The sequence below is a fragment of the Xyrauchen texanus genome, chromosome 1 (assembly GCF_025860055.1).
Source record: "Xyrauchen texanus isolate HMW12.3.18 chromosome 1, RBS_HiC_50CHRs, whole genome shotgun sequence".
Taxonomy (NCBI): Eukaryota; Metazoa; Chordata; class Actinopteri; order Cypriniformes; family Catostomidae; genus Xyrauchen; species Xyrauchen texanus.
In genome coordinates, this window is record NC_068276.1 from 47,957,564 (window position 1) to 47,981,247 (window position 23,684).

Consider the following 23,684-nt stretch of genomic DNA (forward strand, 5'->3'; position numbering starts at 1 on the left):
TCCTTTAAAGAACCATTTTGTCCAGTTACAGTTAAGGGGCCTCCACATGACTGGCTTCAGGGCGTTAGTGCACCACTCAATGGCAGCATCAAGTGCCACTTTAATCTCAACACAAAAAGTGCTGCAGAAAACATGGTGTTTTGATTTTAGCAATGACATCACCCTTACTGTATAATAATGATATGTCATCTGAATAGCCCAGTATCTCAAGGTTAGCAGCAATGGAGTCAAAGTTGGAATTGTTTGCACCGGGTTTTACGCTAAAGCTGACGCTTACTCCACAGTCCTCAGTGTATTTGACAAAGCTGATACGAGTCATGTCCACGCCCTTTACAGTGCTTTTTTGAAGCCATATTGTCAGTTGCTTCTGGTTAAACTCAAAAATAAAGGGGGAAGTCAAGTCAAATTTATTTGTATAGTGCATTTCACAACAGACGTTGTTTCAAAGCAGCTGTACAGGAAAATACACTGTAACAGAAAATGAATGAATGCCAATATTAGTTATTTATGTTTAGATCTATTAGTGGTTAAAACATCTGGTTAACCTTGATTTTGGGTGGTTAGTGAAGAAACTCAAAACAAAAATGGCAAAACTGTTTCGTGAATTCTTCCCAACGTTTTTAAAGATTCTAGCCTCTCTTCTACCGTTCATAACTCTCATTACAGTCTCGCATCCAATGTCATGATAAATTTTTCACTCTTTATGATAAATGGAATGTAACAAAATGGAAAGCAGGGTTTTTGTAAAAAAAAAAAAAAGAGAGAGAGAGAGAGAGAGAGAGAGAAAAGCCCAATTTACCCTCTTTCTCAGTTATTGAAACCATCAGTAACGAGAGCCGGAAATCATAACTTTGTACCTACACTGAGTAATAGCTTTTCTGCATGATTCACTAAAGGTATTAATATATATTAAGCAATGCCATGATACAAAGGTTTATTTCTGTGCCGGGATGTGTATAGCTACTGTATGTGCTAGACTCTGAAATGCAGTATGATGGAAAACGTGTTCCAGTTGAGCTTTCAGTCACTTTTTCAACACAACTTTATACATTTGAAAAATTTATGAGAGAACCTACTACAGTTTAATGCAGTGGGGGCGTACTGGTGCAGTGGTATATGTATAATTTGTATATTCTCTCTCTCATAAATTGTTAATGGTATGACTCAATATGTTTTTCTTGTTTCATGTTCTTTTCTGTGTGTCTGTGTGTGACAGATAAACTGAAAGATTTCATTAAAGGAGAGCAACTCAAGTTCAAAGACGGCTCTTCCAAAATGTTATCGGGGAATAAATTTCAGGACAGATACTTGGTACTACAGGACAAAAAACTGCTGTTATACAAAGATATAAAAGTATGTTCTTTCTTTCTTAATTGTATTTATTTCTATAGTTGTTAATTGTTTCTCATTTACATTTTTTTTTTTTTTAACAAAGCAAATTGGTTTGCATAGCGTGACAGTATTTCTGCCCCTGGTAATATTTAAATATCTCCATCCACCCTGTTCCACCAGGATCAGCTTCTGCAAAGTGTCACCGTTCGGCAGCAGCCAAGTTTACTAATTTAGATTTTCCGGCATGGCATTTCATGTTAATGCTGTTTGTTTTCTTTGCATGCATTTACAGATGAAATAGTAATTAAAAAACACAGCGGATGTGAAATTACCTGCTTTGGGCCAATCGCGGGGGCCTGCTTGTAATCAAGGTGGAGTGGGAAAAAAAAAACCAATAAATAAACCCATAATGGCTATTTTCATTTTAAATTAAAGTAACGTGGGGCTTCGCATACCCCCTGAAATGAGCACGGTGATTTAATCGACTCCAGTCTGTTAGTTTCTTTCTCCGTAATCTCTCCTCATACATACTTTATTCAGTCTGTGCATACGCCGGTCTGCGATTCCTCTGGGGCCCACGCTCTATGAGCTAAGACACTCTGATAAAGAGTGCTGGATGTGTTAATAACTGATATTTGAGGGAAGTGTGAGGTTGTGTGAGGGGGTGTGTGAGAGAAAGAGAGAAATGGGGGAAGGTGGAGAGGCGAAGATACTTAGAATGAAGGCTTTTCTTTCCTTAATTAGTGTAATTTCTTGCTGATGCAGAATAGTCAACTAATTATAAAGTGAAGAAGGTGGGAACTGGTTGTAAAGCAGAAATTGTATTGCTATTCTGATGCCTTTGTTTTCTGTTTTTTGCTTTTTTATTTGAGTTTGGATTCTCCGTTCTCATTTTGCTGTAGTTGATTTGCGCCTGTGCTGCTTGTGTTTTGCAGTGCCTTACGTACAAAATACATCCCTTCCAGGCAACAACATAGTGTTGTCGGCTCATGCTAGTTTACACAATGCCCTTGGGCTCCTAACAGCTGTAAACAGGAAATTGCATTTTTTTTTCAAACGAATGAGCTGGGGAAATAAAACAATCACAAGTACTTTCTTTTATGCTACTTCTCTGTATTTGTGAACCAGTTTTAGTACTTGGTGAGTTTTAAAATGCATATTTAATATATAACATTAGCCGCAACAAAGCAGCAATAAAGGAATAGTTCATGCAAAAATAAAAATTCTATAATAATTTACTCACACTCATGTCATTCCAAACCTGTTTGACTTTTTTTATGATGCAGAACACAAAAGGTTGTTTAGCTAAAGTTCAGTTCCAAAAACAACGTATGGTCTCAGGTGAACACGCGTGCCACTGTGAACAAGCTTTTCTCATAGCGCTCATGAACGTGCAATTAACATTTTTACACTAAAATGGGGTAACACTTTAGAATAAGGTTCCATTTATTAACATTAGTATATGCATTAGGTATCATCAACAAACAATTATCAATATATTTTTTACAGCATTAATCTTACTTAATGTTAGTTAATAAAAATACAGTTGTTAGTTCATAGTGCATTTACTAATGCTAACAAATACAACTTTTGATTTAAAAAAATTTATTCAGAAATGTTGAAATTACCATTAACCAAGAGTAATAAAAGCTGTAAAAGGATTGTTCATTGTTAGCTCATGTTAACTAATATTAGCAGATTTGAACCTTATTGTAAAATGTTACCAAAAATGATTAAAATATTGAGTTGTTTCTCATCAAATCCTACAGAATTGCAAGTACCCAGAAGACATGGAATGTGACGCACACTTCGCGTCAAGACTTTTTAATGATAATATTTTAAGCTTTTTAGTCAGCTGCTATTTTACTAAAAAGAGGGACTTGAATATTATTTAAAAAAATGTCCTTTTGTATTCAGTATAAATGAAAGTTACACAGGTTTGGAATGACATGAGGGTGAGTAAATAATGTCCGTTTTCATTTTCAGGTGAACTATTTACTGTAAAGTGTGTACAGAGTTACAGTATCCTTTAATGTCACTGCATAGTTTTAATCAAGGCACTGTTCTGATTTTGAAATATATGCAATTGCTTCCTCAGAGTACCAAGCCAGAAAGAGAAGCTCCGTTAAAGTCTGTTAAATGTTACTTAGGGCTTCGAAGGAAGTTGAAACCAACAAGCAGGTAAATATTTCTGTAATGCTATATCACTTAATGTGTACTGCTAATTTATCTATTGTGCATTCTCTAACAAACTTGTGCAACAATTTCTCCATACCCACATTATAATTCTTATTTGAATCTGAAGCACATAGTAGACCCCACACAGCATACTATGAAAGAAATTATTCAAAATTAGTGTAGACACATTGAAAGACAGATTCATAATTCTGAATGTGTAATTAAGAAATATCACATATATTTTAGAATTATCTCTTGGTCCGTGCTAAAGTGAGCTCTTAGTTTAATCTCTATTGTTTGTGCCAAACATGCAGAACATCCTTGGCTTGGTGCCAGATGTCCCCCTCAGAAACAAGACTAACACAGTCAATCTTAAAGCAGATTAATATCGCACAATTACAAAATTCATTAAACATAATTTTGTAAAAACAGTATATAATATGTTTCTCGCTCCTTCTGAGAAAATTGTTAACTGTGGATTTGCTTCATTTCAATAATATTGCATTTTTGTAATTTATGCTTGTCGTGTAAATTATGAGTGCATCGGGAAAAAAGTAATTTTTGCAAATGATCATTTATTTATAATTTTCCTTCTGAATGTACCCATGGCATGATTCTTAGAATAGCATTTACACCAAAATGACTTTGGAAAAGATGACTTTCTATCAGTTGCCCATACACACTTGTCCTTTCATCATTTCATATCACAAGGTCACACTGAGGCATCAACATACAATCGACACAACGTCGAGTGAGTGATAGAAGGGGAACTGTAATTTTCAATTGGTCAGCAATTGTAAGGGACCTATAAAAACTAGATGCAGCTCAATGAATAGAACAGAATAGAGATGCGTTTTTAAAGGCTGAGGTTCTTTTTATTGGCACAGCGTCTTAAAAACATCATGCTAGTTCACAAGACGCTGAAAAAATGACAAGATGCAGTGCGATGGTCAAAGACATCCATCTAGTGCATGTTTACATAGAGAGACAATTAAAAAACAGTGCAGATGGATGCATAATTACGTTTGGTGGTAACAGCCCCAAGTGTGTGAAGTATAACTGGGCTTGTAATGGTGGTATAATTATCTTACACATGCAAAAGAGGTCGTCCTTTCCATATGCTTGTCAGCTTGCTGTGAAAGTTAAGTTGAATTTAATGACATCTTAGCACTTTAGCGGTCCTAAAGGGGTCAAACTGTGAGCCATCAGTAAAAGCTGAAAAGAGTTGTAAATTGATATGGGGAACCTGACTGAAATGTTGTAAAACTAATGGATTATGTTTTTTGTCTTAATTGTCAACAGTTGGGGATTTACTGTTTATATTGAAAAGCAGCAGTGGTAAGTGCATTTAACTCTTTTCCTAATTGCATAGTCAGTCTTATTCTTTGCCACTGTTTTTAGGGAAAAATTATAGCTGGAGCTGAAAATTAGAAGTGAAGATTAATATGCCCCTTTTTAATATTTCAGGCTAAAACTTACTAAGGTTTTGTTCAGCTTAGTACTTCAAGTACAGAACTGCATGACTGAATTTGAAATAGGACACTTGGGTGCCTCAGTGTTCTGAATATCTGTCTCTGTGTCTTCTCTGAAAAGGTATTTCTGCTGTAAAGGGAATGATTCTCAGCAAGACTGGGTCGCCTCCATTATCAGAGTGAAGGTAAGCTTTTTCAGTTTTCTAAGTGCTGATAATGTGCAGAGTTAACATTGTGACAAAGGGGCCATTTTGAAGGCACTTTTAAAATGTAATTTTTTTATGATTTGTTCCACACCTGTACAGTATATGCCCCAGCCAGTAGCTTCTTTTTCTTGGTTCAGGTTAAAAGCAACCAAAAAAAAGGTGGCATTTCTTATGAGTTAACTTTTTTTTTAATCCCCCTTTCTCCCCAATTTGGCATGCCCATTTCCCAATGATTTCTAGGTCCTCGTGGTGGTGTGGTTGCTCACCTCAATCCGGGTCAATTACATCCGCTTCTGAGATAGTCAGCACGCTGGCTCACCGTGCATGACATCGCAGAGACTCAAAGCATGTGGAGGCTCATGCTATTCTTTGCGATCCACGAACAACTTATCACGTGCCCCATTGAGAATCAAAAACACTTATCGTGACCACGAGGAGGTTACTCCATGTGAGTCTACCCTCCCTAGCAACCAGGCCAATTTGGTTGCTTATTAGACCTGCTGGAGTCACTCAGAACACCCTGGATTCTAACTCGTGACTCCAAGGGTGGTAGTTAGCATCAATACTCACTGAGCTACCCAGGCCCCATTCTTATGAGTTCACTTTAAAAAAATGTACCATTGTATTACCAAAAAAAAGTACTATTGGACCAAATATGTTTTTGGACATATATCATGGTAATACCACGGTATTCTTTGAAATACATTGAGGTACCTTATAAAAACCAGTGTACATAGATATGGAAACAATTCAGTAACACAGTATATGTCAAAATATCATGGTTATACCATGAAGTACATTGGGGTATCTTACAAATACCATGTACATGTATAAGGAATACATTCAGTACAAAATACTGTATGTCAAAGAACCATTGTATTAACATGTTTTTGGACAGGTTACCATAGTAAAGCATAGTAAAAAAAATATTTTAGACCATGGTAATATCATTGTACTCCTTGAAGCACATTGAGGTAGATTGTAAATACCATGGTACATGAATATGGCAAACATTTAATAAACTGGCATATATCACGTGCCATGGTATTACCATCTTTTGGATATGTTACCATAGTGATACCATGTTTCTTTTAGACATGTATCATGGTGATATCATGGTACTCCTTGAAGTGCATTAAGGTACATTGTAAATGCCATGGTACAAGAATATGGCAAACATTCAGTACACCTGTATATATCATAAATACAGGGTATTATCATGTTTATTGAACATGTTTTCATGTTAATACAATACTTTTAGGACATGTACCATGGTATTGTGTGTAGTACATTTTGGTACCGTCAATATAACATGGTACATGGATATGGCAAACATTCAGTACCACAGTATAGTGTACATCAAAGTACCATGGTATTACAATGGTACGTCAACAAATTATTTATTTATTTTTTATAAAAGTGCATTTCCTTTTCAAGAGAAAGATCCAAAAGAACTAGCCCTAAGAATTGGGTGAATGTTTTCAAGGTCATTCTCCATGAGTATAAATCACATTATCCGTAAAGGTCTTTAGCTGAAATAAGGTCAAGAAGACTGCCACGCTAACACTGGTTCTAGGAGCCTCTTCTTTAGAAAGTCTAAGTGCTACTACACACCCAGGGCCTGACTCAGCTGATTCAGTATTAATAACTTAAACCACAAGCAAGATATGGCAGAGAAGGAGTAGATGATTTAGCTATTGTTTGGATCTCTCCTGCAATCCCCTTACCCTCTCAGATTTTTCCTGCCCCTCTCTTCTGTCCTAATGCTTCATCCTTATCTACTTCTCACAGGTTCCCTATTTTCATTGTGGAGGTTTATTCTTGCTTTTGTGGCATTGAACTGATACAAGGAAAAATAAAGAGCTTCAGTTTTTTTTTTTTCTCCTATTCTGGGGGGATGGAGTGGACAGAAGTACTGAGAGAAGTAGGTTTTTTTTTAAAAGTGAAAGAGGAGAGAGAAGAGCATGCATCATAATTCAGTGTACATATTGTTGTGTCTCATAATTATGTGTGCTATAATTGGTTTGCGAATCTGTGCAGGTAGACTAATTGATACTCTGTGCTTTGAGACTCTTCTAACCTCTTACTGCTTCCATTTCACCTAGTATTCTGCTTGGCATGGTTTCCATAGAAACTGGTGAGGAGTGCTGTGTAGGTAAAGGATGAGACCTTGCACTGCTAAAATGAGGATGTAGACTTGAAGAACAGCTCAAAGGCCATTAAGTCAAAGCGGAAAGTATGAGGTGTCTCAGTGAGTGTTCTGGGAAGTAATAGGTCCAGAATGTTCCGGCACATTTGTTCCTACATCATTAAGGTCAAAATGTTTGTTTAACTTAGAGCTGCTCAAGAATATATAGAAGTTTTAAGTCTTTAGGTTGCCTAAAATAAAACAACCATTTACTGTATGAAACAGTTTTTTAGAGTTCCCAGTTATGAAAAACTTGGAAAGACTCCAATCAGTCTTTGTTTAATATATAATATCAGCCTTAGGTGTGATATCTATTGTTGGTATTTTTCTTTATCTTTATCTAATTTTTTTTATTTTTTATTAGAGATTTAAAATTAAATTGGAAAATATCTCATTGACTTCCATCATTGGAATGCTCAGCATTCAAACGGCAGTGGTGACATCATTGTAATATTTGCAAACTAAATTGTGATTGGTCTTATATCTTAAAGCTGTTTTTATAATGCATTGTGATTGGTCTTTTCTTTTGGGCATCTATTGATCCATGCATATGTACAAGTTTATGGTGTTGTGTGTTGATTCTCATGCAAAGTTAAAAGAACAACTATCTACTGAAAAGGTGTCATCACGGCCGGAAAGTTGAAGGCTGCTCTGATGCAGCATGTCACTGTATTTACACAAAAATAAAAAATAAAAATCTAAAAACTAAAATCTAAGCATATCTCAAATTTTAAAGGCATAGTTCACTCAACAAGGAAACTTCTGTCTTTATTTACTCACCCCTATGTTGTTCAATTCATGTTTGACATTCATTCACTTTCATTACATGGAAGAAGATGCAATGAAAGTGAATGGTGACTCCTACGGGTTTGGAAGAACATGGTGAGTAAATTATTAGAGAAAGTTAATGTTTAGGTGAGCTTACACTATTAACACTACTATACTTTGGCTCTTTCTGAGTGCAGTCTCGATAGAATTATTGACTATGTTTACATACACAAAAGAAAATTTTAGCAGAAAGCGGCGTTCTGAAACGTAGTGTAAACAAGAATGCTGATTTTCTTACACCGTTTAAGGGATTAAGAGAAAGCGGTTTAACACACATAGGTTTCTCTTGGATAACGCGGCTTAATATGCCCATGTAAATGCTAATGCAGCGTTCTGATGGGTGTTTGAAAAGTGCATGTGCGTGGAACAGAACGGAGAAGAAATGCCATAGGATGGAGTCCAACAACATGTCAACACAGTGGAAAGAAATAAACATTTCTGTGTACAGTACAAGTGCAGTGGGAAAATCACATAAACTATAAACTAAACCCATTTATGCACACCAATGTAAAATATTGACTGTCCTTCACCTTCACGTATATGCCCTTGTACATTGGGAGTATCCCAGAGTTTTGTGCAAGAGGGAAATTCCACTATTGCAGTGCAATTCTGCTGCAGGTCATGATGGAAAGAGAAGGAAGGTGTCCATGTAAATGTTGTCATTGTTAAGAATTCTTATCTGGTAATCATGAATGACTGGAGAAATCATGAAAAATTTGTGGAAAACTCATGGAAATTCATGGGTAAAAAGATATGCAAACCCTGATTTTTTTACAGTTGCTCCTTTAAAATTTTGTCTGTTGTTGTTTGCAGCATGAAGGTGACTTATGGCCCAAAGACCTAAAGCAGAGTGCATCTTTACCTTACAACCTGAGCAGAGGGAGAACATCCACTTACTGCACAACTCAGACCACCAAATCCAAACACAACAGAGAGGTCAGGATTAAACATGCTCCACACTCACATACCGTACATGTCAAAATTACTCAACCTTTTTAATTTACTAGTTCTTAATGACTTTAATTCAGTGAACACAAAGGCGAGCACAATTTGCAATTATCTGCTCTGGTCTCCATCTTTGATGACCATTAAACCATAAACATGCCATCTTGCCAGTGTTTATGAGTATGTGCTTACGAATACAAAGATTTAATTGATGCAGAAAAAGATGAATACTCTTTGAAAATCACAGAATTGATAAATATGAAAGTCATTTATATAAAATATGACCCTGAAATAGAGTATGACAAAGATAGAAATTTTAAATTATTTAAATGTATGTAAATAGTCTAAAGTTTCTAAAATGTTTTGTCATTATTTTGATTAAAGTCAAGGTGTTTTGTTTTCAAATAATCCTACCAGTTTATTCAGTTCTGGTTCATCTACAAAACAGTTGTCGGAATTGGGTATCAACATGATTCAGAGCATACAAAACTATCTTTGACTCAAACAATCAATAAAATCCATGCACTTTCTCCTGTTACATATAGGTTAAAAGGAAGTCACTCCTTAGTATAAGTATAGATGGTTCCAATACCCAATACCAAATGACCACCAACAAGGGCATCCAACCGGACTCAATGCATAAATTGGTAGGCAGTAAAGAAACTCAGTGTGACTCCAGGCTTGAAATGGTGATTGATGGCACACTTCAGTCTCAGCGAAGAGCATCTCTTCAACAAGACCCCATTGCTCCCACTCCACTATCACAGAGGAAAGCAGAGTTGCCCAGCAGAGGAGTGCAATTGCCACAAAACCTAATTAATGAACTAAGTACTGTCCTGCACAAAGCAAGGCACTGTCCAAATGGAGACAATTAAGAGAGAGCGACAGAGACCAAAAGACAAGAGTCTTGTCCACTGCACGCCCAATATGCACAGAGAGGATCAGTAAGGCATGAGGATTTTATAACAAAGAAACCAAACAGTGAGATTTTTAGATTGAGACTTTCTGTAATTTGTAAAAAAGACAAATAATATTATTTTATGTTACCCTCTTTAAAAATCTTAGATGTACTTTAATCTTCTTTATGTAAGATGTTAGATGACTGGTAGGTCAAACATAAGATCAGCTAAGAATTTATTTGTGTACAGCTGCAACTGTTTACTCATTTACATCACCATACTGTAGGTTGACCGACACTCTGAAAGATATTTGGTGGAATTATTACTCCCTGAATTAATTACGATGTAATTCAATATTAGAAAAAGGAATGTCCAAAGTTCAGTAAAGTGATTGTTGCATAATGTTGATTATCAGAAAAATTTATTTGACTCATCTCTCATTTATTTAGAACAAGAAAGCAAAAATCTCCGTACAATAAGACACTTGCAATGGACGTGAATGGGGTCAGTCCATAAATATTCTCCCCTAAACATAAACATTACAAATGTTAACGTGATTTTAGTGTTATAAAATCAAGGATTAAACAACATTACAGCTTTTACCAGATTGAAGGGTTTACCGCCGCTACGTCATCATGACAACGAAGTATTATTATCGGGTATAACTTTATAATGATAAGGTTAGTAAGTGATTGTGCACACTAAAATCATGGTGACAAGTAAAATGTTTATGTCTTGTGGCTATATTTTGAAAACATTGACCATTTGAACATATATGGACTGGCCCCATTCACTTCCATTGTAAGTGTATATATATATATATATATATATATATATATATATATATATATATATATATATATATATATATATATATATACATATACACATATTTTTGTTTTATTTATTTATTAATGTGAGGCCACAAATGTTGTCCATTGAGCTCAAATTGTTATAAACCTGGAACGTTAAATTTTGCCATTGTTTTAGGCTTTGCATGGTGTCTTGCGTTTTCCCTTTTCATTCTAACACCTGATTTCATGGTAACTGAGTTTGAAAACACTACATGATTCATTACCATCGATTTGTTTAGAACTAATTGTACCTTCTCCATTTAATGAAAATGGTTGTTTGGAATCGAGAGAAATGAGTCATTTGCCTAAATCTTGGTGTGCTTTTTTTCCTTATTTTTGTTTAGACTGCTCTTCAAGAAAATCTCATGCCTTTTAATAGATGGAAACAAAAATAACTCACCATTCCAAACCCTCCAAAGTTGTTGAATAATGCATTATAATATGAGAGCACACTGGATATTGTCACCCAGTTTGATAGTAAATATAGTTGTATTGAAATTGTATCTAGATTATGAATCACTTATCAGCTGCCTGCATTTAATTTTTTTTTTATCATGCCTGTTGTCAAAACGTAACATATTAAAGTCTGTACGTCGTGTAAATAAACAAAGCTAAATTCCAGATGTTAAATTGTTTATATATGTGTTAATGCTGCCATAAAGGTCTACTGTACAGTATATGTATTATTGGGTTTTGTTTGTGTCAATTTATAACTGTTCTCTCAACTCCTCAATGTGTGTATAAATATACTGGAGAACTCCCAATGGGTTATGGTCTGGTTATAAGAGTATGCTGCTTCCATTTTGATTAAAATGACACAGAGTGGTTCTGTTACTCTTACATTTAATCATGTTGTATTACTATTTCATGTGCTTTATTGTCTCCATTTGATGTGATTTGCTGCCTGTAATCAGCCAGAGGTGTAAGTGACACACCTGTGCCATCTCCCTCATTAAAGTTTTTATGCTTGAATTAATTATCATGTTTATAAATAACAACTGTCAGATGCTGACACTGAGCGTTGCCACATGTTACAGTTTTGATTGAAACGTGTCGCTTCTGTGCTCCTGTCACTCTTAAGTGTGTGCGCGTGTGTGTGTGTGTGTGCGCGCGCGTGTGTGTGTTTGTTCTCACCTGTTTTCACTCTGCATCCCTAAGCATTACAGCAACACACATGCTGTCGCATTTCTCTCATGCGAAGGTCACCATATGGCATCAGTGTGGGGAATGAAGGGCTTCAAATAATTGAAAACATTATGTGTGACTTTGACACAAAGGAAGGTCACTGTGTAGTGGTTAAATACAAGCATCCTGAATGAATTGGTGGGGCTGCATCTGTTACCTGTAAATTAAATACTGCATTTTCACATGTTTTCTGTGCTTTATTAAAGGAATATTTAACCTAAAACTGAAAATGTTGCCATGTCAGCCTCAGACACCATTCACTTTCATTGAATGGGGGAAAAAAGATGCAGTAAAAGTAAACAGTGACTAAAGCTGCCATTCTTCCCAACATCTCCTTGTGGGCTCCATATACAAAAAGTCATACAGTGAATAAATTATGTACATGAATAAATTATGACCGAATTTTCACTTTTGGGTGAACTGTACCTTTAAAGGCTTTGTTTGGCAATTCATGGCCCTATACTGTATGTTTAGGAGCAAATATTTGCTTTTTGCACGCCAAATAAACTTTTCCAACTAACTTTCTTGGACTGTCCATGCCATGATAGTCACACAGGAAAAGTCTCTGAAATAACTCCCACAAAACCCATTTAAAAAAAGAGATTAAGCTAATATGACACAAACATTTGCTCATAAAAGATGCAGTGTGTCACCATTGGCTGTTAATTCTGCGATGCTTTTCTTTTATCAGCTCACAGGCTATTCACTGTTATTAAAGTAAGCATCGTCAAAGAACACCAAGCTTTCAGATTTCATCACTAATGCATAACCTTTCCTCAGTGCTATTAGTCAGTAAACAAAGAGCAGTCCAGAGAGATTAGCAGTCAATAAAGCAAGTTAAGTTTTTAATAACTTTTTTATTTTTAACACAATAAACAAGAAAGATGGGACAGTACTGCATGGCACACCACAGACACCAAGTGGCTCTTGTGGGGCAATTAATGTTAAACTTTTTAAATGCTTAAAACAAAAATAAATGATAGTGTGATAATTGTAGCAGGAGTATCAAATTGACCACATTGAACATTTGGAGTAGCCTACTGAAGTTTTAGGATTTCAAAAACTTAAAGACACATTATGATTCTGCACTATTATAGGTCATTATACACCATATATACAGTATAAGCAAGTTTGTGACTGACCTTGTGACTCCTTTACACAAAAGGTCAGATTTCTTGTGAAGTCCATGGCTGCATCTGAAAACGTCTCGGGTTACATGTGTAACCCTTGTTCCCTGAAAAAAGCGGAACGAGATGTTGCGCTGCTAAGCGCTATGGGGAACAGCTTTAGCTGTGAGCCGAGCTGAATAATGTGTGGAACACCTCAATGAACATTGACCAGAATTTATAGCCTCGGCTGATGTAATCATTAGATGCACCTGAGGCCAGGTTATAATACGTGGATACGTCACCAGGTGTCGTCAGATACTTCTTTTTGAAGAGCAGTCCTGGGACGTCCCAGTGCGGCAAAGCAGCGCAACATCTCGTTCCGCTTTTTTCAGGGAACAAGGGTTACACATGTAACCCGAGACGTTCCCTTTACAAAAAGCTTCACTACGATGTTGCGCTGCTAAGCGCTACGGGGAACGCAATACCCATGCCGCCGCACTTGGGGCTGTCCGGACCCCTATGGTTGTGCAGTGTACTCACAAAAACGCGAGAGGTCTCAGACATGAGCTTCAGATGTCGACTCAAGGGCATAAGAGCCCGGAGTAGCAAAGCATCTAACCCATAAAGTTCGATGAATGTGTGCGAAGAGTACCCTATCGCAACACAAACTTGTCATAAAAACTGATGAATGTGAGCGGAGAGGACCAGCCTGCCGCATCACAAACTTGTTCAGGCATGAGCTGAGATGCCGACTCAAGGGCATAAGAGCCCAGAGTAGCAAAGCATCTAACCCATAAAGTTCGATGAATGTGTGCGAAGAGAACCCTATCGCAACACAAACTTGTCATAAAAACTGATGAATTTGAGCGGAGAGGAACAACCTGCCGCACCACAAACTTGCTGCAGAGGGGTACCTCTAGCCAAGGCTTTAGAGGAGGAGAGCCCTCTGGTAGAGTGCGCCCTAAAACCTACTGGCGAAGCTTGATCACGCGCTTCGTAGGCCCAGGCAGTAATGTCCCTCACCCAAAGTGACATAGTCTGTCAGGACGTGACTGCCACCCAGTCACGGCTTCCAAATGAAGAATCGCTGCCCTGATTTTACGCCACTAGCAAATGCGGTGGACATAAGTCTGACGGGTACAGACTGGACAAAGTCTGAGAAGTCTTAGCTGCTCCGGCATTACAAACGGCAGGGAGCAGAAGGCTTAGAGAATAACCAGCCAAGGGTCGCGAAAGGCACCTTGGGCAGGTAGTCAGGGTGAGGGTGCAAAGAATGCTTTTGGTCCTACCTGGGGCAACTCAAAACAGGCCGGCAAGAGAGACAGAGCCTGTAGGTACCCAAGTCTCCTCAGAGACGTAATTGCCATAAGAAAAACCATCTTGAGAGTCAGAAGTCTACCAAACGCTGACTCTAGAGGTTTTAAAAAAAGGGGGGGTCTTACCCTATGAAGAGGTCCTAGCAAGGATGCCTCTTAGAGGGCACCCCGCCCACCAAGGCGTGGCAAACCGAAGTGGAAGCCACATAGAACCTGGCAGTGGCGAGGCAAGTGCCCGCTGACAGTTCTTTCCACCGAAAATCCAGAACTGAAGCAAACTGGCAGTTAGCTGGTTCTGTAATTGAACTTATTAGAAGGAAACGCATGCAGGTGCATTTGTGCCTATGTATGCGCCACCACGATCAGCACCCCCGAGGGGGGGGACTGGGTGACTCGGGGAGAAGTAGAGGAGACATTGCGCTATCAACAGAGGCGAAGAGGTCCTCTTCCGCCCTGTAAAATCTACCCAGATCAGTTCCAAGGGAGGGAGCCCTAGCACTTGCAATGGTCTCGATAACTTCAGGAGAAAGCCCTGTGAACCTCAGTTGGTACCCTACAGGGGCCAAGCATGAAAGGTTTCACAATTCGGGCCGGGGATGAATATGTCCCCTGAGCCTGAGAAAGAAGGTCCTACCTGTTCGGAAGCGCCCAAGGCGAGCCGTCGAGGGAAGAGATTAGCTCCGAGAACCAAGCCCTGTTTGGCCAGCGCAGTGCTATCAGTAAGAGGCAAAAACCCTTGCTGGCGAACTCTGGGCAACTACTACCTTAGGGTGGAGTTCTTAACTCCCCCGTTGGTATTTTCTGTCTGGACCGTAAATCTGCTCCCATATATGGGCATCCAGGGATATAACTGACCTGAGTGACAGGAGCTTGCCCTGGGCCCTAAGGAGAACCCAACGTGTCAGAAATACAGCTGACAAGAACGTGGGTCTCCTTGATGATTTATGTAAGAGGCTACCGCTGCATTGTCCACCCGCACCAAGACATGGCAGCCTCAGGAGGAGGTATTTCAGGGTCAGAAATACAGCCATCAACCCGAGACAGTGACTGTGACAACCGAGCTGACGACCCTCCTATCCCCTTAAGCTGGAGGACCACTTAAGGCCACTACCCCGCCCATCAGGGAGGCGTCTGTCGTTAGCAGCCTGCGACAACAAGACGCACCTAGAGTGGGACCCAAGGCAGAAAACCGGGGTCTGAACCACATAGAAAGGGAACGAAGCCTGAGGCGCGTAACCCTATTTAGCCTAGGGGTTTTGGCCCTTGGAAGAATCCCCTGGCTTTTGGCCACAACAAAAACGGTCTCATGAGCAGAAGGTCCAGAGGGATCACTGTGGACGCATTCTCCCTGAGACCTGGAAATCATTGATACTGATAACAGTGCAACCTTGACCTAGCCTGACTTTGCTCAGGGTGATCTAAATGGACTCAATCCTAGCGGGAGACAGTTGTGCCCGCATTGAGATTGAACTCCATACGATGCCCCGATAGACATTGTTCTGAGTGGGAGAGAGGACGCTTTTCTTGGCGTTGAGCCTCAACCCCAGAGAAACAGATGAGCTAAGACGATGTCCCTGTGCTGAACTGCCAGTTCCTGGAACTGCGCTAGGATCAGCCAGTCGTCTACATAATTCAGAATGCAGATGCCCCGAGTCGCAAGGAGCCAGCTACATCATGCATTGTGAATGTGCGGGTAAAAAGGGCTAGGCTGAGTGAAAGAACCTGACCCTGGAAGACTTCGCCCCTGGAAGTGAACCTCAGGAACATTCCATGTTGTGGCAGAACTTCTAAATGAAGTATAGAAGTGCGTCATAAGATCGATGGTGACCAGCCAAACGAGTTGTAGGGCTTGAGACATGACCGTCTTGACAGGCATCATCTTGGACTTGAACACCCACGGGTAGTTCAAGCTTTAAGATCTAAGCCAGACGCCACCCCTCACCCTCCATGGGTAACGGGAAGTATTTAGTGTAATAACCTAACTCTCTCTCTGGAAGGGGAACACATAACATGGCCCCTTTAACCAGGAGAATGAGTTTTTGTTTTTACAAAAAAAGAAATCCGGTTTACGGTAGTGAGAACACGCCGTTGAAACACGGAAAAGTGGCGAGTGAATTAAATCCTGACGCCCTTATAAGACCCACAGAAAATAATATATCCGGCAGGAGTTTCCACGCTGCCAGGATCTCTGAGATGGGTATTATATTTTAACACTTCCTGTTGAGGGGTTGTCGGGTGTTTCGCGTCCTGAATAAGATGCAGGAACAGCGAAAACACCCAATTTTGATGGAAGCCTCTGCAACCCGAAACACCAAGAGGTGGCGGGAATGGGGGCTTCGAGGGGGTACCGGGAGGGGTGAAGTGAAACACGCGCCCGTCCCGAGGGAGCTACCCCTAATCTAGGTGCAAGACCATCAGGGTTTTCTCTTGGGTCTTGCTTCGGGGCTGGCGAGGGCGGCGAGACTGTCTCCAATCCCTGGGAGGAGGAGCACGACTCGCCACGCTTTGTTTTTGAGCCTCCCTTCAGTCAGGACCGAGGCGGGTCTGCGGCTTGCTCGTCAAGCGCAGAACCCACACTCAGGTCGTCCAGGGGGTCAACCTGGTACGCCTGTAAAACAACATAGTGTGCAGAGCAGCACCAGCCTGACCTGCTGCTTGATAAGCCCTTCCCACTAAAGTGGAGGTTGTCCTACAAGGCTTTGAGGGGAGAGAGGGCTTCTTAAGTGACGATGCCGAGCCCGGCGAGAGATAGCCCACAAGTGTCTCTTCGACCGGCTGCATCACTGAATACCGCCGTGCCTCAGCACCCACGATAGTCGAATATAATGACGTTGAGGGTATGCGAACACGGAAGGAAATATATATATATATATATATATATATATATATATATATATATATATATATATATATATAATATTTTTTGGGGTTCTCCATAAACGAAAAAGCTCTTCATGGAGGTTATCAAAGAAGGGAAGGGACCCATGAGGCGTTCCTTTCTTAGACTGGAAGATAAAATATATCCCCTAATTTGGAGCGTTTGGGGGTCTCTTTTCGCATGGCCAGTCCAATCTGGCAACCGCACGAGTAACAACATCGAGCAATTTCCTCCGTAGATTTTTTTATCGCGGCCGGAAAGCTCGGAGGCGGGAAGAGAATCGCGATCCACCTCATGACCCGAAGAAGCGTCGAGTTCATGTGTGAAGGACCAGCTGGGTTTGGGGAGAGAGTGAGAGAAAGGGATCAACCCGTCTCTTGCTCCTCAGCCACATCCATGCAAGAGCCCCACGATCGATTTTTAATTTTTTTTCGTGAGTGCTGACTCCCGGAAGCAAGCGAGGCGAGCACGACGCACTCTGCCTGTTAAAGCAAATCGCAGTGCTCGCACCCGCCCTGCTGCAACGCGAGAGTAGCGTGCTGTTACCCCCAAACAAACAGAGCAAAAACTGATGTGTGTCGTCTTCAGCTATAGAGCGGAAGAGGGGAACACGCACCGTTTGCGGCTTTCAGTCATTCTCTCTTTTTCTAAACAGAAGAGAACAACGTTCACTTCACACTGCCTAACTGATTCTAACTTCTAACAGAGGAAAGAAAGTTTTGACAGGGTTTGTGAAACACACAGAAACAGAATCACTCTGAAAAAAAAATAGTTTCTGACGACACCTGGTGACGTATCCATTTATAGCCTGGCCTCAGGTGCATCTAATGATTACATCAGCCGAGGCTATAAATTCCGGTCAATGTTCATTGACGTGTTCCACACATTATTCAGCTCGGCTCACAGCTAAAGCTGTTCCCCGTAGCGCTTAGCAGCGCAACATCGTAGTGAAGCTTTTTGTAAAGGGAACTGGAAAATGTTGCCTTCAAAGGCAGTATGCAGAGATAGGATGAAAATAAGGTGCTTTTCAAACTGTTCTGATACCAATTGCCATTGAGTTCCATTCACTGAAAAATGCTGTTGGTTAAGCCATTAACTGATTAGGCAGCAAGTTAGCTGCCCACGTTTTCGGATGCAGTCAGCTTGTGTGCAAGCTCATTAAAGCATAATACTACGAAAATCTGAATTTCATGTACTTAAATATGCTAATATATTTTCACATTTTCACTGCAAATACTGGTGAAAAGTATTTTCACTAGTGGACTCCAACTTTTGCACCCCAGTGTAGCCTTTATTAAATGTACAGATTGGAATTGTTCTCTTTGGTCTTTGAGATATTTACTTGTAGGTTACTACAACTGTCAACTTCTTCCTTATTTTTCAAGTGTGTATTTGTGTGTGTTTGCTGTCTGTCTGCTTTTGGACTTCAATTCTGATTAAATCAAACAGAGATAATTGTGCCCAAAGCATAAACATAGACACTGATCTTCATCCTCATCTGGATATTGGCCACTCCAATTGGACTCAGACCCACATTGCTGCCTGCAAGCTAAAAGATGATGAGACAAAATTACCATGAGGATTGGAAAAACAGGAGAACTCTATACAAGCTTTTTATCAATATAAAGGGCCAGATAAAAGATTGAATAAAAGACTGCAATCTTATCTGGAAATTATTCCAAACTGCTTTCATCACATGCTGTTTGTTTGCACACTCTGAATACAGACTGATGCGACAATTTACCATATTATTTACACTTTAGCGAATCCACTGCCTGTGTTCTCCTGTGCCTTTAGCAGGCATCAGAAGTTAAATACCCATTGTTACATTATATGGGACATCTAATAAAGGCAGTCTAAGCATAATGACAGCCTGGGAACATACGCGTACTACTAACAGATAATAAACCGATATTATTCACGGATGTGATGAGATTTAGGTGGTTATGAATCATTATGATGCTTATCTTATCAAAATTAATAACCTAATTGTATTGCACCAGTTGTTCATTTGGCACAGGATCGCAGATTTTGTATCCTAATGTGCATAGCTACAATCCATCCCCTTATGCTTTTTATCTGATGTAAATACAGCAACTCTCATTGGACAACAAGGGTTCTGATTGGCCACAGAACTACAATAGTGCCTAATTAGCAGCTGAAAGACAATGTACAGCTGATGGGATATAATATCACCCACACGGTAAAATGCTCATAAAAGCAGGATGTCTTCAACACTGTGTTTGTAAGTGAGAGAAACAGAGGGAGATGGAAGAGAAAGGGGTTATCAAAAAGAAGACATATTTTTACAGATAAAAGAACCGTATTATAAAAGCGTAAGGTCTATGTACATGTTTCAAGAGGCCAATGTAGATGGTACTGTATAATACATACAGTAAATGGGTAACATGTCCTGCGGTGTGACATGCTATACTCAGTCTAAAGCTATTGAAAACAGCATTTTGATACGTATAAGAATGTACAAGGGAAACTGTTTAGCGTACATCCTAACATTGGTTAATTGATTATTTTATGATTATTATGCATTCAGATTTTGTGACCTCATATTAATTCAGAGAATACATGTAATATTTGTTATTGTCTTTATTATTAATTAAAAGGTGATTAAAAATGGTTACTAATTTCAGGTCCTACTGTTTCCTTTGTATATTCAAATAAAGTTGGTTCCACATTTTTATTACAAGACAAATATTAAAATGTAAAACTGAAAAGAACACATTAAAAAAACACTGTACTGTACATATATCATAATAGCATAATAGTACCTTTAAAACATGTCCATTTACACATACAGAATAAACATAGGATACATACAGTGAATGTAATAATACACATAAGAAAAAAGAAAGAGTGCTGAAGAAAGTATTTTTTTTTTTAATAAATTTATGCAAATTTAAACTAGGTTATAAAAGATTGCCAGACCTTTCCTAGATCATTTTACATTTTCAAATTCACATACATTTTAACCAAAACTCTTGATGTTGATTATGTCCATGTACACAATATGAATCTACTACCCAAGTACAGAAATGAATGAATTTGCATACAGCTCACTGTTTAGCTTCACTTTGATCGCTCAGCCATTAGTGTTATTAGAGCATGCATGACTGAGAGTTGGGTTACTATGGCAACTGTAAATCATTTTATTATGGTAGCCTTTGACAAAAAAATTTCACTGACCACATCATTGACGCACTGCACATGCATTTAGATAACAAACTTTGGCTGCATTCACTCTGTCATATTTATGCTGCCAGTGGAACACCCATCGCAAGCCAGACTAATACTTTAACCTCATTTGTCAGAGCATTTATCATCTCTTTACTCTCTAATGCTCTCTCTAAATCTCGCTCCCTTGCCATCCAGTTCTACTAAAAACTGAGTCACCACAGTTTTTTTCTTCTTTTTTTTTTCTTCAGCATGATGAAACACCACTCAAAAACATTACTAAATTTGAGATAAAATTGATCTCAGGGCACAGTGACCACAACCCTCTTTCCCAAAGAAACTCTTAGCTAGAAACTTGACCACCCTTCAGTCAGTCTCTTTGGGGAGTCAACTATTAAATTGTAGTCATTATTTTTCAGAGGGAACCAAAAGCATTCTTCACATACAGTATCTCGCAAAATCTTATCTGACTTTTAGTAACCTTCCTTTTTTTGTAGTAAAGAGTTCTGCTATTTGGAAACTTTTTCTGTCTCAGTTTTCATACTAACACGACTTTCTCTCCAGTCTTAATTAGCATTATCCACTAGTTTAGTGATTCAGGTCATAGATAAACTGGGACAGCAGTGGCTTGCCTGCTTATTTTCCTGCATCTGTTTGCAATCTTGAGGAATAGAAGGGTGTATAAATCCTCATTGTGGCTGTTGACTGGATGCTAAAAGACTGGAAGTTGGTGAATAATTGATGGTGGAGTCTCACTATGAGGCTGCCTAGTGATATCTTTAAACTCCTAAGCCTTCAGTCTGATTTGTATTTCTCCATTTCGTACATGGACTAGTAACAGACAGATGTCCACTAGGATTGCTTCTAAATAATAGATGAACAATGGAAACCAACCCAAAGAGACCAACCCTATGAGGGTCAACACAATGCTGTTGGTGTACATGAAAATAGAAATAGACATAACAGGAGATTTTTAGGGGTACACTGAGTTTTTTCTTTTTTTTTCTCATTTAAAAAGTTTAACACCTGAAGGAATTAATAGTAGAAAAAATAATGGTACTTTTAAATATATCAAAACAATTAGGAAAACCATGTATATTAACATGAGAGGAAGACAACAGTCATACAGTACTATAATAAAGGTTGTTTTTCAGTGCTGTATAAAGAGATAGGAAGGCACCAAGCCATCTCCGATATCTAATATTCACATCAAATCCTGTCTTCTGAGATCTGGTCAGTTTTTGAGCATAGATCCAACCATTGCTGACTTTGATGCCCCAAAATCCTGCACATGTGATTACTGGTGAATAGAAGGCAAAGGCTATTGCACAAAATCTTTGCACTAAGTGCAAATGATGTTAGATGCTTTTTACACCCCTAAATACATTGTAAAATAGAGTATTGGCACATTAAGACCCACACCAAACCCTAAACCTAACCCTAACCTTCAATTACAAAAATTAACCATGTTTTTATTACAGTAACCATACACAATCAGCCACAACATTAAATCCACCTGCCTAATATTGTTTAGGTCCCCCTCGTGCAACCAAAACAGCACCAACCCGCATCTCAGAATAGCGTTCTGATGTTATATTCTTCTCACCACAATTGTACAGAGCGATTATGTGAGTTTTCGTAGACTTTGTCATTTCGAACGAGTCAGACCATTCTCTGTTGACCTCATCAACAAGGCATTTCCGTCCAAAGAACTGCCTCTCACTGGATGTTTTTGTTTTTGTCACCATTCTGAGTAAATTGTAGAGACTGTCGTGTGTGAAAATCCCAGGAGATCAGCAGTTACAGAAATAATCAAACGAGCCCATCTGGCACCAACAATCATCTATGCGATTATCTAATCGGCCAATCATGTGGCAGCAGTGTAGTGCATAAAATTGTGTGGATACCAGTCCGAAGCTTCAGTTAATGTTCACATCAACCATCAGAATGGGGAAAAACCTTGATTTGGACCGTGGCATGATTGTTCGTGCCAGATGGGCTGGTTTGAGTATTTCTGTAACTGCTGATCTCCTGGGATTTTCACCCACAACAGTCTCTAGAATTGACGAATGGTGCCATAAACGTGGATGTGGATGGAAATGCCTTGTTGATGAGAGAGGTCAGCAGATAATTGCCAGACTGTTTCGAACTGACAAAGTCTACGGTAACTCAGATAATCGCTCTGTACAATTGTGGTGAGAAGAATATCATCTCAGAATGCTATTCTGAGATGCAGGTTGGCACTGTTTTGGCGACACAAGGGTGACCTACACAATACAGGTGGTTTTAATGTTGTGGCTGATCTTGTAGTATCACCATGGAATTTTGTGGAAAATCATATTGACCACAAAATTAAACATGGCTACAATTTAACACTACAATACTCTAGTAACACCATGGTCAAATTCATTAAAATTATGGGTCTTGCAAAAAAACACAGTTAAAACAATATTACTAGTAAAACGTCTCTGGTTACATGTGTAACGGAACGAGATGCTGCGCTTTTGCTAAGTGCTACGGGGAACAATCTTGCATTGTGAGCAGCTGTGAATTTGTGTGAAACACGTCAATGAACATTGACCTGAATTTATAGCCTCGGCTGGTGAAGATCATTAGATGCACCTGTGGCCAGGCTATAAAATAGAGGTGTTACCAGCGTGTCGACAGATACCTTTATCTGAAGAGCAGTCCTGGGACGTCCCAGTGCGGCAAAAAAGCGCAGCATCTCGTTCCGCTTTTTTCAGGGAACAAGGGTTACACATGTAACCCGAGACGTTCCCTTTACAAAAAGCTTCACTTTGATGCTGTGCTTTTGCTAAGCGCTACGGGGAACGCAATACCCACGCCATTGCACTGGGGCTGTCCGGACCCCTATGGTTGTGAAGTGTGCTCACAAAGCGTGAGAGGTCTCAGACATGAGCTTGATGTCGACTAAAGGGCATAAGAGCCCGGAGTAGCATAAATATCTAAACCATTCAATTTTGATGAATGTGTGCGGAGAGGACCAGCCTGCCGCATCACAAACTTGTTCAGGCATGAGCTGAGATGTCGACTCAAGGGCATAAGAGCCCGGAGTAGCAAAGCATCTAACCCATAAAGTTCGAT

At 39.3% G+C, this 23,684-nt stretch overlaps 1 protein-coding gene across 1 annotated transcript in view; it reads left to right on the forward strand.

Annotated features, from left to right (window-relative positions):
• The window catches only part of LOC127651108 (arf-GAP with Rho-GAP domain, ANK repeat and PH domain-containing protein 2-like), a 125,162-nt gene extending 112,716 nt beyond the window's left edge, over positions 1–12,446 (forward strand). Inside the window, exons 28-33 of the mRNA XM_052136824.1 lie at positions 1,217–1,353; positions 3,431–3,513; positions 4,813–4,848; positions 5,104–5,167; positions 9,018–9,140; positions 9,695–12,446. Of these exons, the coding sequence (XP_051992784.1) occupies positions 1,217–1,353; positions 3,431–3,513; positions 4,813–4,848; positions 5,104–5,167; positions 9,018–9,140; positions 9,695–10,024 (773 nt within the window). The 3' untranslated portion in view covers positions 10,025–12,446. The remainder of the gene's footprint in view (positions 1–1,216; positions 1,354–3,430; positions 3,514–4,812; positions 4,849–5,103; positions 5,168–9,017; positions 9,141–9,694) is intronic.
• The last annotated feature ends 11,238 nt before the right edge of the window (positions 12,447–23,684 follow it).